We start from the raw sequence: 17,049 nt of genomic DNA on the forward strand, positions 1-17,049 counted from the left end.
CACTGTTTTTGGCCTGAGTTTACAGATGAGGAAATTAAGGTGCAGTGAGACTAAGAAACACAGCTATTCGCTGATGAGTGGCAGAGCCAGGATTCGATGCCCATGAGTCTGAAGTCAGAGCCCAGGCCTTTTAATCACTACACTGTCACTTACCAATTATTTAAAAAGAGTAAAGAGAAGGTAGCAAGGTGGATGGGAGGGGCTGGGGGAGGGGAGGCCAGGTATCTGGTGTGTAGGCCCGGGTGTACCACAAGCCAGCCGTGAGGTCTCAGGCCAGTTTCCTGACTTTTTGGGGCTTCAGATTCCTTATCTGACAAATGAGGATGACATTCCCATTTCCCCTAACATCACAGAATCATGAGTCATTGAGATACCAGAGACAGAAGAAGAGGGAAATAATAAGTGTTCCACAGAAGCAAGGGGTCATCGCATGGTCTGTCTGTCTGTCTGGATCTTCTTGTCCCTCCACAAAGCTACTCTCTATCTACATCACTAGTGGAGCAGCCATACAAAGCAGGTCCCCCTCAGAACAGTCAGGGGGCCGCCGCCTGAGACCTCTATAGGCCGGGGAGAAAGTCGCTCTTGCTACTCTGGGAATCAGGGAGTGGAAAGCATGCAGCCGAGAAGTTGTCCTTGGCTCACTGCTGACTGGTGAGTGAGGGACTAAGAAGGGGGGATGAGAGCTGGACCAGACATGGACATTGATGTAGATGTAGACTTGAACATGAACACGCTCATGCTTCAACTTTGTAACGTGTTCCCTGACACCCAGAAATAAGGAAAGGCCGATCTTTCCCCTGGACTAGAATTTCACTGGCCTGGCTTGACATGCGTAGGCTGTCGAGTAGGGTCTTACCCCCAGCACAGGACTCCAAGACCTACTGAAAACAATCACATCCATCCCTTCTCAGCTTCGTAGGTTAGTTATGCCTATCTTTGAATATAGTCACGTCAACGCTCCATCTGTCTGCTCGGCCAAGGACATAGAAGATCAGATCACTGTGCTCACTGTTCCTGAAAATGCTGAAGCCGTGGTGGGCCTATACTGAGAACAAACTCGTGGTCCCCTAGGAACAGCCTCACAGGGACATGGATGGCAGACAAAGGTGGAAATGTGGGGAAGCATCCCGGGTGACTAGGAGGTTCAGTGTGGGGCAGGGAAGCTTGTGATCATCAGCTGTGACCACTAAGGACTGTACGGTACCAGATAACGGTGGGAGGAAGATGGCAGAGTGCATGCAAGAGCGCGCCACAGAATCAGAGGGACTGCGAAACAAACACAAAGGCTGCACACACATGCACACGTCACTCCGAGGGGGGCTCGGAAACAGGAATGAGCGAGACCAACAGAAAGGACACAGGGAGGAAGAGAAGGGCAGGAAGACAGAGTTGGAAGGAAGGAAGGAAAGGAGGGTGACACGGCCAGTACTCCTTGGTCACCCGGAAGCGCAGGAAGGGATGTGAGTTATAAGTGCTAACATACATGCACAAGACAGGCAAATGCGCTGGCCACGTACTCAAGGTACAAAAGTTCCCAGGAGCCCGTGTGCAGAGCACCTTTAAGAGAAAGACAGATGCATGGTATCTAGAGCGAGTGTGTTTGGGGTGTGCAAGTATGTATGATGTGTGTACACGCATCACAGTGCAGGTGGCCACACAACAGAATGAACGCAAAGGTTGGTCCCGGCAGGGCTGCACTTGGCAGAGGGCACATGCATTGCCCTGATGGCCCAGAGATACATCAACACTAAAAGACTGGCCTTGGGGAGCACCAAGACAGGCTAAGAAATTCAAAGCCTCCTTCCTCAGTCCCTGGCGATTTATCTCCCTTGGGACACATGCCAAGTTTGGGAACACACTCTACTGGCGACTTCGTTTCGCTGTTCCAAATGCCAGGAAAGAGGCAGAAGAACTAGGTCACAGGTTAAGCCAGGGTCTGTGTGTTTCAAACCCTCTACCCTGCACGGCATGGACTCCTGTGGGCTCTTCCCTCCAAGGAGGTGCGAAGAGCTTCAGACACCTGCAGAGGTCGGCAGCTGATGGAACCAGTGAGATCCTCGAGAGCAGGGATCCTGTATGCCTTCGTTTCCGTGGAACATGGCACATTAGCTGACACAGGAAGTGCTCAATAAATGCTCAATGGAGTGTCCATAGTAAGGAAGAAAGCCAGAAAGCAAGCAAGCCATCTCTTTCTTTCGTTTACTTGTAAAAGTAAGGAGGGCAACAACATACTCTAAGTTATGATCCTCGACCAGGAGTCAGGAGACTCATGTGGTGATGACCTGCAATTCTACCCTTGACACCAGAAACCCCGCAAACAACTTTGGTGCTCTGGGCTGTCCGGCCTTTGGGGCCATGAAGGTTCAGTGTAAGCCTTGCCCCTTGCTGCTTTCCAGAGACTGTCTGAAAGCAAAAGGAGATAAAAGACGAGAAATGCTTTGGATGCCACGATGCCATATGGTTGAATTATTTTTAAGAAGCAGGTAGGTGTCTGTAAGCCACTCCTTTTGGAAACCAAATTATAAATCCACCTGATTATAAGCCCGCCCAGGACTGCTCTCTCTGATCCCCAATTCTAATGGCCTATGATTATACAGTATTTATTTCACCGAGAATTAAAAGCATGGCTTGGAAATCAAATATTGTGAATGCAGATAACACCTTTACTCACTTCGCACGCTTCTCCCAACCGCTCAGTTAGAAGAAACCTAGATTTGTTGTTGAATTTCCTTGCTTCCTTACCCCCAGCAACTTCTCTAGTAGTCAACCTGACACTAGTTTGAGAGACAACATAGTATAGTGGTCAAGAGCTCGGACTCTGGAACAAACTATCTGGGTTTGAACAGGGCTCTTTCACATACTAGCTGTGTTATTTGGGGCAAGTTAATTTGACGTCTCTTTGCTTCTATTCTCTCTGCTGTAAAATGAAGATGATAATAACATCGATCACACGTTATGTAGTTAAATAACATGTGATAAAGTGCTTAAATCAGAGCACGGTAAGTACTCAATGAATGTTGGCTATTGTGATTACTGTGGTTATATCCACCTCCTAAGTGTTTCTTAGGTTTGCTAGTTTCACTCCATTCTGCCATCACCTCATAAAGATAAGATTCTTTCTTGTGTGTTGTGTCTCTCTCACTGTTTATGAGCTGTGTGGAGCCATTGACACGTCAGTTAGCTGCTTCACTGTTGCGATGAGATAATAACATAAAAGAATTCACATTTTCCTTGGGGGCTTTAGCTCTGGGCTCACACAGCTCTTGGCAGAATATCCATAGACGTAAAACCGACTTGGAGCCACGCTCGTTCTGTAGATTGTACCTCATGCCGGAAGACTGTGGACAACTCCCTTAATTTTGATCAACACAAAGAAGAAAGCGAACACAAAGAGATAATAAGGTTTTTCTTAGGAACCATGGAGGAGGCGGTGGAGGGTGGAGATGGCAGTGAAGAAAGCCCAGAATTTCAATGTTATAAATATTTACCTCGTCGGGAGTTTCCTGTTTCTTTAATCCAGCACACTTCGTAATTATGAGCTCATGGCATCTCTTGTGGACCACGCAAGTGCAAACTGCAAACGGCAAAAAATGAGAAACCTGAGCAACTAGTGGTGGAAAGAAGATTCCACCCCAAGATTTAATCGGTTTCTGGTGGAGGGACGAGGGGAACTATACCCCATATACCAAGTCTTAATGTAAAACCCTAGTTGAATCCCTTTATGCGGTCATTTCAAAGCTCTTTGCCAGCAGAGCCATTGCTGTTTCCTAAATGCTCTGGAGAAGAATGAACCATTTATATCTAAAGGACATCAGCAGTATTCTCTAGTTTCAGGAGTACTGATCAATTTTCTTGCTTCTATAAGCCAAGGTCAGGGAGCAGCCGTCTTGTGCTCCACTCAAGATCACGTCAGCGTTGGCTGATGTGTTAGCAGGAGAATGGATATTTTGTGGCACAGAAGTTCTTAAGCTTTTGATCTGGTTGTGCCCTCACATGCCAAACTTAAAATTTCTCGTTTAATTTAATATCTCCACAAGAAGTGGCCTGTAGCTCCATCTTTACTGTTATGGGGCAGTGTGGGCAGTTAGTCTGAAGAGATCAGTGACTGTTTGCACATGTGCTACCCAAAGGACACAGCAAGGTCCAAAAGAACCTACCCAAGTTCTCAGGGGTGAGACCCAAGTTAACCAGTGGCTGGGTGAGGTGACGTATAGTTTCCCAGCTCAAACTGCAGAGAAACCGCCACACAAACACATCACATATCCACCCTCCAATTCTGGACAACTCAGTCTTGCATTTGTAATCAATTAATTGAAAACAAACAAACTTCAATCACTTCAAGTGAGATTTAAATGTTTAAGAGCTAATGATTCTACAGTAGAGACAAAAAAGAGAATCAGCAAGGACCATTCGGTGATGCTGAGTAAAACAAACCATGAGGGAGCTTCTTCAGGGGATGGGAGAGTGAGGGAGCTGATAGAATACATGGAACCTGGCTTACTACCCAGTGGGACCTTCAGAGAGCCTCTAACTGAAGCATCTGTCACACTGGGAAAGACGAGAGTGCTAACTACAAACGGGCTACACACCAGGGACACCCAGACACAGGCAGTACCTCCAAGATACTCCCATATTATTACTCCCACATGTAGATGTGGGAGTAATGGCCAGGCAGAGACAAAGGAGAACAGGGTCTTGCTTCTCAAAGAGGGAGCACGAGCACGCAAACTGTGTAGAGCCTCTGAATGTCATCAAACCCAGTGCATGCCTCCTATGAGCGTTAGTGTTTGGGACTGTCCCACGGGCCCCCAAGGGTTTAGTTTAGACAATGCCTCTTACCTTGACATTGGTATCCCTGCTTTCCTATGACACCCCTGAAAAGAAGAATACAACCCTTTAAGAAAGTTAATTTTAGTAGGTCAAAAACCACACAAAGCCACTCCATTCTGGTCACCACCCACAACACACCTGGTACACTGGAGTCTACCTAGCAGCATGATTTCACTCCCATTTGCAGGGGGCCTCAACATGATTCCTGAAGGCCACGGAGGGCAGCCCGGGGCTTGGAATCGGTACGAGGTTTGGTAAGTGTCAGAGCCTGGTTTGGTCAATGTCAGGACTTAGTTTCCTATACAAACAGCCATTCCAGTGGGGATGGTAGTGCTCTGGAAAGTCGCAAAGACTCTGCTTGGCCTCAGGGGGCCTCAATGAGTTGAATGTGTCCTTCCTCGAGGATAATCATGGAGGAGGGCTACAGCTGGTAGGTACGTTCCCTGGCTTTCCAGAAGCGGTCAAATGTTATAAGTTAATCTGTGGCCAGCACTGGGAGTTCAATCCACCATCTGGATGAAGGCCAACATTAGAGGTTCCTTCCATGGCCAGAATAGGGTCCGTTGGGGCCAGTTTAAAGTCAGCATGGGCACGGAACAATCCAATCAACCTGGCCTGGCCTGTCCTCAGTGCACCACCACAAACTGCTCAGGGAGCTTCCTATAATTCCTAGCCCAATGGGAGGAGCCCGAAATCAGTTGGGTTATACCTCAGGAAACCTAGAGCTCAGTGGGGTTTGCATGAGATTAGAGGAAACCTGAATCTGTAAGACTCAGCTTTCAGGGCCTGTCCCCCCAAACACATGATTCATTTTCAAAATACAGAAAATGGAGATCAGAGGGCTGAGTCAGTCCTGGGAATGAGACCTGTCTGTGGATGGAAGAAGGGTGTTTCTTTAACTTTAGTAGTCTTTGACCTGTGTCACCTCAGATGTCCATGCCAACCTCAATGACAAGTTCCGGAACACCATAAGGATGAGACTAGTCACTCCTGGACACTTTGGGAATCCACGGGGTCCTCAGAGTGCAAGTCAAATGTTCCTTGGCTGGGCTCACACAGCAATTTGGCCTCACTCACTCTCCCCCACTGGATCTGAGTGCATCAGCAAACTCCAGTCAGCTTCAAAGAGCTCTTAGAGGTTGCCAGAAAGGCTGGTGGGATGTCAGGAAAAGCACAAGCCTTTAGTTGTGCTCACCAGGCAGGGAATCGGGTCTCTGACATTCCCCGCTGGAGGGCTTTAGGCTAGTCTCATTTTCATTTCTGAGCCTCAGTATTATTGTTAGTGAAATGGAGTTCATAATACATAGCTCATAGGATACTGGGAAGATTTAATGAGATATTTCTAGTGCTTAAAAGAGAACCTGGCACGTGGTAGATATATATTGAAAATCTCCCTCTGACCCCTAAATCCAATGTTCCTTCTCCTTCTGCACCTCCAAAACAGGCTACTACGTACCTATCTGTGCCTATCAAAATCCTAGTCCATCATGAAAGGAAAAATGCCACCTCCTCCAAGAAGCCTTCCCTGAGCACTCCAGCCAATGCTACTCTCTCAGTCCTCTGAAATCTCAGCGTCCGAACAGCACTAGTGTTACAAAAGTTGCTAAGAACTGCTTTATACCATCAATGTTGGCAATAGAGTATTTTTTAACTTTATTATGGAAAAATTCAAATGTATACAAAAGTGGGGAGAAGAATACTGGACTCTCATGTACCCGTCATCCAGACCCAACTATGATGAATACATGGCCAGTCTTGTTTCATCTCTACCTCGACCCCTCCCCACTCCTTCCAGCCTATCTTTTCTTAACAAATCCCAAAATCGTATCATTTCACTTGTAAATAATTCAGTTTATCTCTCTAAAGATAAGGATCCTTTTAAAAGAAACCACAATCATAACACCATTATTGGTTATAAAATCTTAACTCCTTAAATCCATGTTCCTAAGTATAGAATCACCAGGAACCATAGTTTCTTCTTTCCATTTGTCCCCCCAAACACCAAACGCTCAGTTTTCCAGAAAAGTCTTCTGCAATCAAATAAAGAAGAAATAAAGCACGCCAGCACTTTTTACATAAAATTTCTAATCTCTCAGCTTCTCACCACAGAGGAGGCATTACTAGAGGTTCCAGAAGAGAAGGCCTTACCAGATAAAATCTCTGCAGTGGGAGCAGTAGGTGGGCTGCCGAAGGTAGGTGGCCATGAACTTGTGGCCGTTGACCTGGTGGACCCTGCGCCTGACGGCCCCCTGCCGCTTCCTGGGCCGCATGCGCTCCCTGAACACACGCTCTTCATTGTCTTTAGGGGCTGGGGAAGGACAAGAGCAGAGAAGAAAACACAGTCTGGGTTAGCACATCTTGAAAATGATCCCTACAGGAGAGCTACTCCATCTCTGGGTGCCTGGAGGTGTGAGGGAGCATGGGGGTAGCCTTTGCTGGCAGAGGAATTTGGAGGTCTGAAGAATCTCGCTGCTCAGCTCTAGTGAGAGAGCACCCCACAGGGTGGGAAGGCCCAGACTATGCAGTCTCCTACCCCAGCTACACTCTCAACGTCCATCCCAATCCCAGTTCTGATCCCTGCATGGCTGTTCCACTCCTCCTATACCAGCTACATGTTGCAAGGGTGTGGGGTCAAAAGGCTCATAGTTCAAATCTTACTGCATTTTCTTGAGCAGCATGACCTTGGATAGCCAATGTTCTCTTTCCCTGAGCCTCTGGGGCATCGCCCTCTGTAAATGGGGTAACAGTGCCTACCACACGGGCGCGCTATGTAGTCAATGGTATGACTTCCCTCTGCACCTGGCCACCTGGCTCAGAGAAGTGGCTGCCTGACAAATCTGATTTTTCTTCCTTTTGCCTCTTACCTAGACTAGGACAACGAAGAGACTTTTCTCAAAGGTTGGAAGGAGAGGAAAGTATAAGACTAGGAAAGCAGACAGTTTCTAGAAGGCCAAAGACCCACCACCATGGTAGCCACCTACAAGCCAGGAAGACGGCCCTCACCAGAACCCAACCATGTTGGTATCTTGATCTCGGACTTCTAGCCTTTGGAATTGGGATAGATAAATTTCTGCTGCTTCTAGCCACCCAGTCTGTGGTATTTTGTTAAGGCAGCCTGAGCTAATTAATACAGTGATGATAATGGCTAACATTTATTGAAGACTTACTCTATGGCAGAGTATGTTAAGCGCATTACATACAGTAACCCACTGAATTTGCACAACAGTCCTACTTGAAGGGCATTGCTATTATTCTCATTTTTCAGGTGTGCAGACTGTAGAGTTTAAGTAACCTGTTCCTAACACAGCTATTACGTGGTGGAGCTCGGATTCTAACCCAGAGAGCAGGGGAGAAGCCCACGTTCCAGTGACCACACACTGCTTTGAGGGGCGGCCCACTCTCCCAACAGCCAGGCCCCGAAGCTCTCATGTGAGTGGCTCTCATGCATCACACGTATGCAAGTGTCTATGTGATGCAAATTGACAGAATAGATTTGTAAATGTATATATATGGGGGTATGTATATTATATCAATTAATATATTATGAATAATTTGTATATTATTATATAAAATGTAGCATATTACTATTATATGTATCATGAACATAATGTAATAGTACATTACACTTTAACATAATTATAATTCCAATGCAATTATATTAATATATAATATATAACATGGTATAAATATACAGTTTTGCTGAACCATTTGAAAGTTGCAGCCATAACACTTTTCCTCTCAGCGCTTCAGCCTTTATCTCCGAAGAACAGACATTCTCTGACATAACCACAATATCAGAGTCAAGAAATTTCACACTGACGTAACATTAGCTGATATATAGTTCATATTCAAATTTCTCTAATTGTCCCCAGATGTCCTTTATAGTTGTTGTTTTAAAATCTGTAACCCAGGAGCTAATCAGAGCTCATGCATTGCATTTGGTTGCCATGTCTCTTCAGTCCCCTTGATCTGGAACAGTTTTCTTGGCTTTTTTTCCTTCTTCTGATACATTTATGAAAAGTCAATGATGTTGTCTGATGGTATGTTCCACGATCTGGATTTGTTTCCTCCCAATTAGTTTCCAGTTAAACAGCAGAGAACACCAAGAGGTCTATGTGTCAACAAATCCAAATATATCCATGAAGATCCTTATTGATAACCATGTAAATGACATGAACATAACATGTACAGAAGGAGAAATATATTCACTCTTATTAGAAAAGTTTTAAAACACAGACCAGTCTTGATATAGCACTGACTTACCATTTAATACCTAATAAAGAAACAAATTTGTTTTAAAATGGGATTATCCACTATCATGAAGGCTGCTATGAGACTGATTTATTCATTCACTGCTAGAGGCAATACAACATAACATTTTCGGACAGCGATGTTACAATACATAGCAAACACCACAAAGAGATCCACATCCTTTGACTTGGCAACTTCTTAGGAATTAACCCTAAGTCAATAATTAAACAGAAACTAAAAGCTATACACTTATAACTTATAGTTGTTCCCTTACTACACATCTATATTGGCCAACGAACAGAAGTAACTAGATTGCCTAACATTAGGAGAATGTTCTAATAAATTATATTACATCTATAGCAATTTTTAAATAGTGAGAAAAGACTACATAGAATCATGGGGAAATGTGATAAAATGCTTCTAAAATGTTCTAAAAACAGAATGCACAACAACACAATCCTATGTAAAACGTATTTGCAGGTCTAAGGTAACATAGAATTACTACGCTATACTGGGATGATGAGACTATGTATTGTAGCATTTTTTAAAATGTTCTCTAAAAAAATGTTCTCTAATGTTCTTTAATAACTTTTAAAAGCAGTCCTCTCGGCCTAAAGCATTAGTGGAAGGGTCCGTCATGCTGCAGGAGTTTGGAGCTACATGGCATGAACAAGGAGTGGGCACCAGATGTTGCAGTGGAAAGCAGGAGAGACAAGACAATCATCATCAGATTCCCAGCTGCCTGTGGTTTTGAACTGAGGTAAGTTACACAGACCTGCCCCCTTCACCTGTTGCCTCCTTGCTCTGAAGGATGCTCACTGCTGTCACTGGATGCATTCAGCCATGCCCACCTGGTGTAATGGTTCATTGGCTGCAGCCTCTGAGGCAAAACCAAGTTTGCTTTCCTCCCAGAGGACCTATCGGCTCTTTCCAGATCCTTTCTTTTATGGCTGCATCTGCCACATTACAGAAGGGGTGACCTTGAGTCAGGGAGAGGCTAACACAAAGCTGGATAACTTTTGTGAAACTTTCTGCAGGAATGAAGATCTTGGCTGGTCAGATATAATGACAAGAATCCACAAGGCATAAAGTGAAGAAGCAGAGACGTCCTCTGAAGCAGCTGTGAGACCCTCAGGACCCCCAGCCTCCAACAACATTCCAGGCATGCGTTCTGCTTGGTCTGACTCATCTGTAAACTTCACAGTCCTAGGAGCTTTCGCACCAATAAATATCTCACAGCCCCAGTGCTCAGAGGACTTGATGGCAAGTTGCTGGCAGGTGGCAAGAGCAGCAAAAAGAACCCACACCTTGCAGTTATTATTCTGTTGACGTAACCTCACCTTGCCCCTTTTCCTTGGGCAGAGACTACTTCTCAGCCTAGACCAGGGAGCACTCGGACTCAGGGAGAGGCAGCCCCAACACTAAACCCGACACCACCTTTCCCGGCCAGTCTAATTACCGAAGGTCTCACTACTCTGCTATTACCTCCCTCATACTGCTTCACCTCCCGCACAGAAAGGGAGCCAAGGTGACAGAATGAACACATGAGATCGGGGGCATCCTTAACCTCAGTGCTCTCGGGTGCCTTTTAGGTTAAGAATATTCAGCAGAGAATTTCTAATAGGCCCAGACTTATGAACTCATGGATGCCAGCACTTCCTTTCAGGGTCTGTGTAGCAAGAACTGCCAAACCCAAGCATCAACCTTGCCTAAGACCCTTGACCCAGGAGGCTGGACCAGACTGACCAATACACATGACTGGCCACCACATGGCACCGCTTTCATTCCTCACTGCAGGATGGTCACCTACCCTCGATGTTCAGGGCACACAAAGTCTTTCCCACAAGCAAATATGCTGTGAGGTCTTTTTTTTTTTTTCTGATCTTCCTCGTTTGATCTCTTTCTGCCAGCATGCCAGTTGAACTAGGTGTTAGGAGACTGGACACATTTTGCCTTTGCTCCAGACTTGCTTTATGTCCTAGAATAAGTCATTTAATCTCTTTGGGCCTCTGTTTTCTCATCAAGAGGGGCTAATACAACGGCTCCACTTCAACCCCAAGCTGATATGCTTCTCTCTCCCTGGAGCCAACATGACACCTCATTACTGAGGAAGAGTGAAAAAGCCTCACTCTCACCCTGCAAAACCTACTCTGATACCCCCTTGTTGCTCCCACACTGCTGGGGTCCAGCTGCCTTCAGATGTTCCACATCTGACACTATGAGTAAAAAAAAAGAAAAAGAGTCAGCATTATCCTCCACCCACACCATTCATTAGAGGCTTTAGCAAAACACACTGTCTTCAGACTTAGAAAACTGTCAGGAAGATTGGGCTGGGCAAGGAACACTGACTCAGCTCTAGAATAAAAGCAGTAAGAAATGTGACTACTTTGAGAAAAGGCTGGGGACTTCCTCAGAAGGCTAACTCAAGCAAAGAACGAATCCATCCTCGAGGCAGGTAATTTCACAATATAAAGAAAACAATTCAATCATCCTGGTATTTTTGTCTAAATAACTGTCAAACCTTGGATATTCAGAAGCTGAAAAATAACAGCTACCATTTATGACACCCCTGCCATGTGCTGAGTACATTCTAAGCATCTTATATCCATGAAGTACTATTCTATATTCACGAGGTACTGTTCTATACACATGAGGTACTGTTCTATATATACATTCTATATACATGAGGTACTGTTACATACTCATGAGCTATGTAACATTACATATACATGAGGTACTACTAAATATCCATGAAGCATTGTTACAAATACACAAGGTATTATTACATATACATGAGATATGTAAACAATTTACATACATCCTCTAGTGCCATGTGACGTTATTATTCTCAGCTTATAGTCCAAGAAACCAAAGCTCCAAGAGGTTAAGTAACTAATTTGTTGAAGGTCACACAGCTAACAAACAGTACATGTCAGGTCAGGAACTACGGCCTTGCCTCACCCATTCATTCATGCCTCCCAAGGGTGGCAGAACAGCCTGGGACCCACTATGTTTACAGAAGTCTCCTCCTGCTGCTGTTCACCCAAATCTCCACAAATCCACCCCTGCTCTCATCTAGAGACTTAGAAAAGAAAGCTAAAGGAGACTATCTGGTTCATGGTATACCCACAGAATGGAATTTAATGTAGTGGTTTAAAAAGCAAATATACTAAGTCCACCAAGAAAAAAAAAAAACAGAAAAAGAAAATTAAGGAACATGTGTACAGTCTGCCTTTGTATAAAATGAAAAAAAAAAATATACTCAAACAAGCAAAAATGCCCATTGAGAATATTTGAAGGGTATAACATAAACTCTTCATTCAAAAATGTTTATCATCTGGATACTGGATGCCAGGTACTGTTTTGGGAACAGACCCTTGGCCACAAAGGGTAGACTATGGCTGCTTTCTCAATTTTGTCCTCAGATATTCTGAATTTGGTCCTTAATAGACAGATCTCCACTAACAAAGCAAGGAATTGCTGTGATATTACAGATAATAGTGGTTATGACTGAGGGGTACTCCTGACAGAAGTTAGATAGAAGCTTTCGCACTCAATCTGAGTTTACTTTCCCTCTCAATAATTCTCTGGTTTGACTTTATGGACTTATTGGCAAAAAAAAAATGCAAGATCAATAAAAGGAAGTCAAAACAAATAAAAAATAATATTATATACTAAAAATCAAAGGAGCAGTGCCTTATTTTCCATGAGGAAAACAGATTATAATATTTTCAAGTGAAATAAATGCTTCATGACAGTGAGTTTTAACTATTAAGTAAATATTTATGTGATGCCAAAGAATATGTTTTACATGTCGTACTCACACAATACATTAAAGAAAATTTCTGTTCAAAACAGGAAAGAGGAAACAGCAATGAATTCCTTGAGAGAGATAATGCTATGTTGTCTATATCTTCTCGGAGAGCCACACAACGTGGCTCAGAAATGTCTGAGGGGAGAGGCTTAGAATTGTCTTCATGTGTTATTCTGTGTGTAATCTAATCAGAAGGGCACTGGTGGCATTTCAAGATTAGCATCTCAGATCTAATATAAACCGTTTTCTTCTCTCTTCGTCACTTTCTGAATGACCTGTTCTGTGTTCATAGCAGAGCTTATGCTCTGTTCACTTATTTAAACAAAACAAGCTAGTTTGTGCTTTGTAGGGAAAAAAAAATGTGAAAAAATAGAACATGGATAGGGTAGGGAGAGCAGCACTAGTGTAAACTGAGGTAAAGCATGGTGATGGCCGGACAATGGGATGATTGTCGAGGGAGAGAGCCCCAGGGAGAACAGGGGAGTGCAAACCTCCAATCCCACTATTCCCATGGTCTGATGTAGAGCACACATGAACTCACAGAACCATCGGAGAATAGGAATTTACTTGAGCAGGGAGTCTGCTTGCCTTCTTGCCCATCTTCCTTTCATTCATTTATTCATTCCCTCCTTCCCTTCCCCATCCATTCCAAATTACAGACTGGAGTCACTTTACTGCAACTTTACTGCATGCCTCTGGTACCCATGAAAAGTCACTACTTGCCAGAAGGAAACCACAGAGCAAAAACCCTCCAGGCAGACCTGCTAAAAGCTCAGAGCATTCCCAGCCTGGGAAATCAGCCAAGTGGGGCACCAGCCAAGGGTGGGGCTGGAGTCCCTGCTGGTGCCAGTGATGGGCCTATGATTCATATCAAAGCAAACTGAGCTGTGCTGAATTCTTGGGCACCTGAGCCCTATGGAGCTCATGTCCATGAGGCCGGGTTCTGTCCATTGTTCCCGTTTCTAAAATGCTGCATTAAAAAAATGCCTGTGGGAGAACAGTGGCAGAAGTCCCAGCAGAGCATCTGTCCATTCCAACATGCGAGCTGGTGGTTGTGGGGAGGAGAGAGTGTGAGTGTCAAACGAAGGTTACCCGCTCCCCGCATCCCCCCCCACCCCCCCGCCTCTTCAACAAGCCTTTTAAGACCACAGGTACCTCAGCCAAAAAGGTTTATGGAGTTATTTATTGAAAAACCCACTCATCCAGTGTACTTGATATTAACCGTTCTACATCAACCAGTCAGCAGTGGGCAGAGTGAGCTGGAAATCAGACACTCTGAAGCCCAAGCCGTCCCCACCGACCTTATCCGGGCTCCACAGAGCTTCTCAAAATTAAGTGCCGGCACAATTTCCCCAAATACCGCAATGAACTAACTTTTGTTTTCCCCAAGCTTCTTCTTTGCTAAGGCGGTTTTGAGCTCTCACTATTTCAAAGTTAAAATTAAAAAGAAAAACTTTGGCCTGTCCAGGAGAGATTTGGAGTCCTTTGTAGGGTTCCTATGAGGCTGACCAGGTGGGTAAGGAGAGTTTTGGGTAGTAAGAAGATTATAAAAGGCAATGAAAGAATAGTAAGACAAAAGAGATGGAGAAAGATCAAAAGTAAAGATACTTATTAAGTCACAAAATCCAGACTAGTAAATGGCTAAATGAACCCCATACCTCTTTAGAAAGCAGACAGGTTTGTCTTAAGTAAGACAATCTCCTCTTCCCAGTCCTTTGGTCCATACTGACCAAGAAGTGAGCTCACCTTCTTCCATCCTCCCTCCTAGTAACACAGGCCAGGCTAGTTCCCAGGGGAGGGTGTTGGGGGAATGGACCTTCCTTATGAAGCTTAATGTAGGTGAACAAGCCTCATGGCTTTCTACAGAAACAGCTATAATGCATATGGCTCTTGTGGAACAGATCTTTTCCCTTGGCTTCAAAAATCTGATTAAACTTTTCCTTACAGTTTTATGTTCGACTAAGACTGTGACTAAAACTCTGTACATGAAGGCAGGGATGAGAAGGTCAAAAGTAATAATGCTTTTATTATTAACTGAAAGCATCCCATAATCCAACTCATACTCCTTTCAAGGCTTAACAGGCTCTGATCTCTCTCCGGCTTCCCAATTCTCCTATTTCTATCTTTTCCTTCCTTTTCTTTTCGCTTCTCCACCACCACCCCCCCACACGCAATGTGTGTCCCACTCCCAATCCTCAGCACCGCTGCGGCACCTCTTCCCAGCCAGGGGGCACTGCAATCTAGGAAACCTAATGAATTCCCAGTTATTGCTTCTTAGGGCCTCAAAAACTCCTATCTCCCCCTGAGCTGTCCTCTACAGTGATATGAGAATGAAAGATCAGTCACCATGTGAGGAGAAAAATGTTTCTAATAGCTCTGCAAAACAACAGAGACATCTACTAAATTGTGGGCTGCATAGCTAGAAACTCTCATGCAGAGAACTTGAAAACTGCCAAGAGGAGAAGAGCGGAGAAAACTTTTCCGAGAAAACATTCCGAGGTCACACACGCTCAAGGAAGATCCAGTTAGCTTAGGTCTTAGTGCTAATGAAGTTCAAGTGGAGATCGGATTCCCCGAATAAGTAAGTTATCTTTGTCTGGAAGGAAAATATTACTGGCCACAGGCACTGTGTGGCATCTCTGCAAACTTCTCGCAGGTGTATATTCTTGGTTACCAGGGCCTGGGGAAAGTAGTAGTTGTGGCTCAACATTAACCAAGCTCTCTCCTAAAAACACAACTCCCATTCTACACGTTACCTCCTCAGAGGAGCCCAAGAGTGTGTCTTTACACTAGAAGATGGTGCTTTCCTAACCCAAAAATCTGGGCCATGTATACAGTGTAGTCACCAGTCTTCCCTTTCCATCGGTCTTGGCTTAAGCAGTAACTGGGACTGGGCAGCAAAGGTTAAGCTGAAGTTAAGGTCTATTGTACAGTCCTAAGAGTCTCGTGAATCCTAGGAATGGATTCGCACTGTCCCTGGCCACAGCCACCGCTCACATGCCTCTGAAATGCTACTGAGTCTGGCTATCCCTAATAGATGCCTAAGATAAGAGAATTTAAATCCATCTAAAGGAAAGAGGTAAAAAGGAATTTCAGTTTCTGGGAGAAATAAGAAAGAGCTGAATGAGAGGTATGGCATCCAATCTCCAAGATAACCCCCAGCGAGCCTTGCCTCCCGGTGTTCATACCCAGGTAAGCCCTCCCTACAATGAACGGAGATGACCTGTTGACTCGTGTAACCAAAAAGATTTTGCAGAAGTGAGAGAGTGTAAGTTATGATGCTAGAGCATAAAAGACCTTGGGGCTTCCACCTTGCTCTCTCCTGAATTACTTACTCTGGAGAAAGCCAGCTGCCATGTCATGAGGACACTCAAGCAGCCTTATGGAAGGATCCGTCTGGTGGGAAACTGAGGCCTCCTGACAGTAGTCAGCACTGACTTGTGAGCCATATATGTCGGCCGTGTTGGAATGGAACCCTCTGGCTCCAGTTGAGCTTTAGTAGACCACGGCCCTGGCCAACATCCCAACTGCGACCTCATGATGGACCATGGGCCAGAACCATCCAGCTCTAAGTTGAATTCTTGACGGACATAAACTTTATGAGCTGACACATATTATTGTTGTAAGCTGCTAAATTTGGGGTGATTTGTTACACAGTAGTAGATATCTAATTCAAGAGGTAATACAAGCAGGAGATGTACGGTGGACGTTGGATGAAACATTTTTTAACTATCGGAATCGTTCATTCCCTTAATATTTACTGAGTGCCCGCCGAGTGCTAGGTACTGAGTCTACACTTTATGTCATGCATTAATCCTGCTTCTGGAGAGAGAGAGAAGAAGAAGAAATACTGACAGGACAGGGTATATCAGAGTCACTATCGCATGGATCCCAGGGCCGATGTAAAAGTCAGTTAGGCTGACCTGGCTCCTGAGAGCTACGAATTCAAACATACTGGAGTCATAAAAACCTTTAAAATGATCCCTGTTGCTTTCAGCTCCACAGTGTTAGCTTTATCCCTTAAGCTTGAGGCTTTAAGCCCTGCTAAAACACAGAGTCTCTGGGAGGGCCATTATGAGTTTAGTATGGATGAATTTCAAATCCTTTTTAGAGAAGTAGTGTTGGGAAGGTCAGAAAATCATGGCACATAAAGG

The 17,049-nt window shown here is 44.6% G+C and overlaps 1 protein-coding gene across 2 annotated transcripts in view; it reads right to left on the reverse strand.

The window, feature by feature from the left end:
• The window catches only part of PRKCE (protein kinase C epsilon), a 451,351-nt gene that overhangs the window by 159,830 nt on the left and 274,472 nt on the right, over window positions 1–17,049 (reverse strand). For both annotated transcript variants that reach the window (XM_039887262.1, XM_039887263.1), the window contains 3 exons: window positions 6,979–7,138; window positions 4,840–4,874; window positions 3,489–3,574 (listed from right to left, as the gene is read on the reverse strand). In XM_039887262.1, coding sequence (XP_039743196.1) covers window positions 3,489–3,574; window positions 4,840–4,874; window positions 6,979–7,138 — 281 coding nt within the window. The remainder of the gene's footprint in view (window positions 1–3,488; window positions 3,575–4,839; window positions 4,875–6,978; window positions 7,139–17,049) is intronic.

Source organism: Pteropus medius, unplaced genomic scaffold (assembly GCF_902729225.1).
Source record: "Pteropus medius unplaced genomic scaffold, Ma_sr-lr_union100, whole genome shotgun sequence".
Taxonomy (NCBI): domain Eukaryota; kingdom Metazoa; phylum Chordata; class Mammalia; order Chiroptera; family Pteropodidae; genus Pteropus; species Pteropus medius.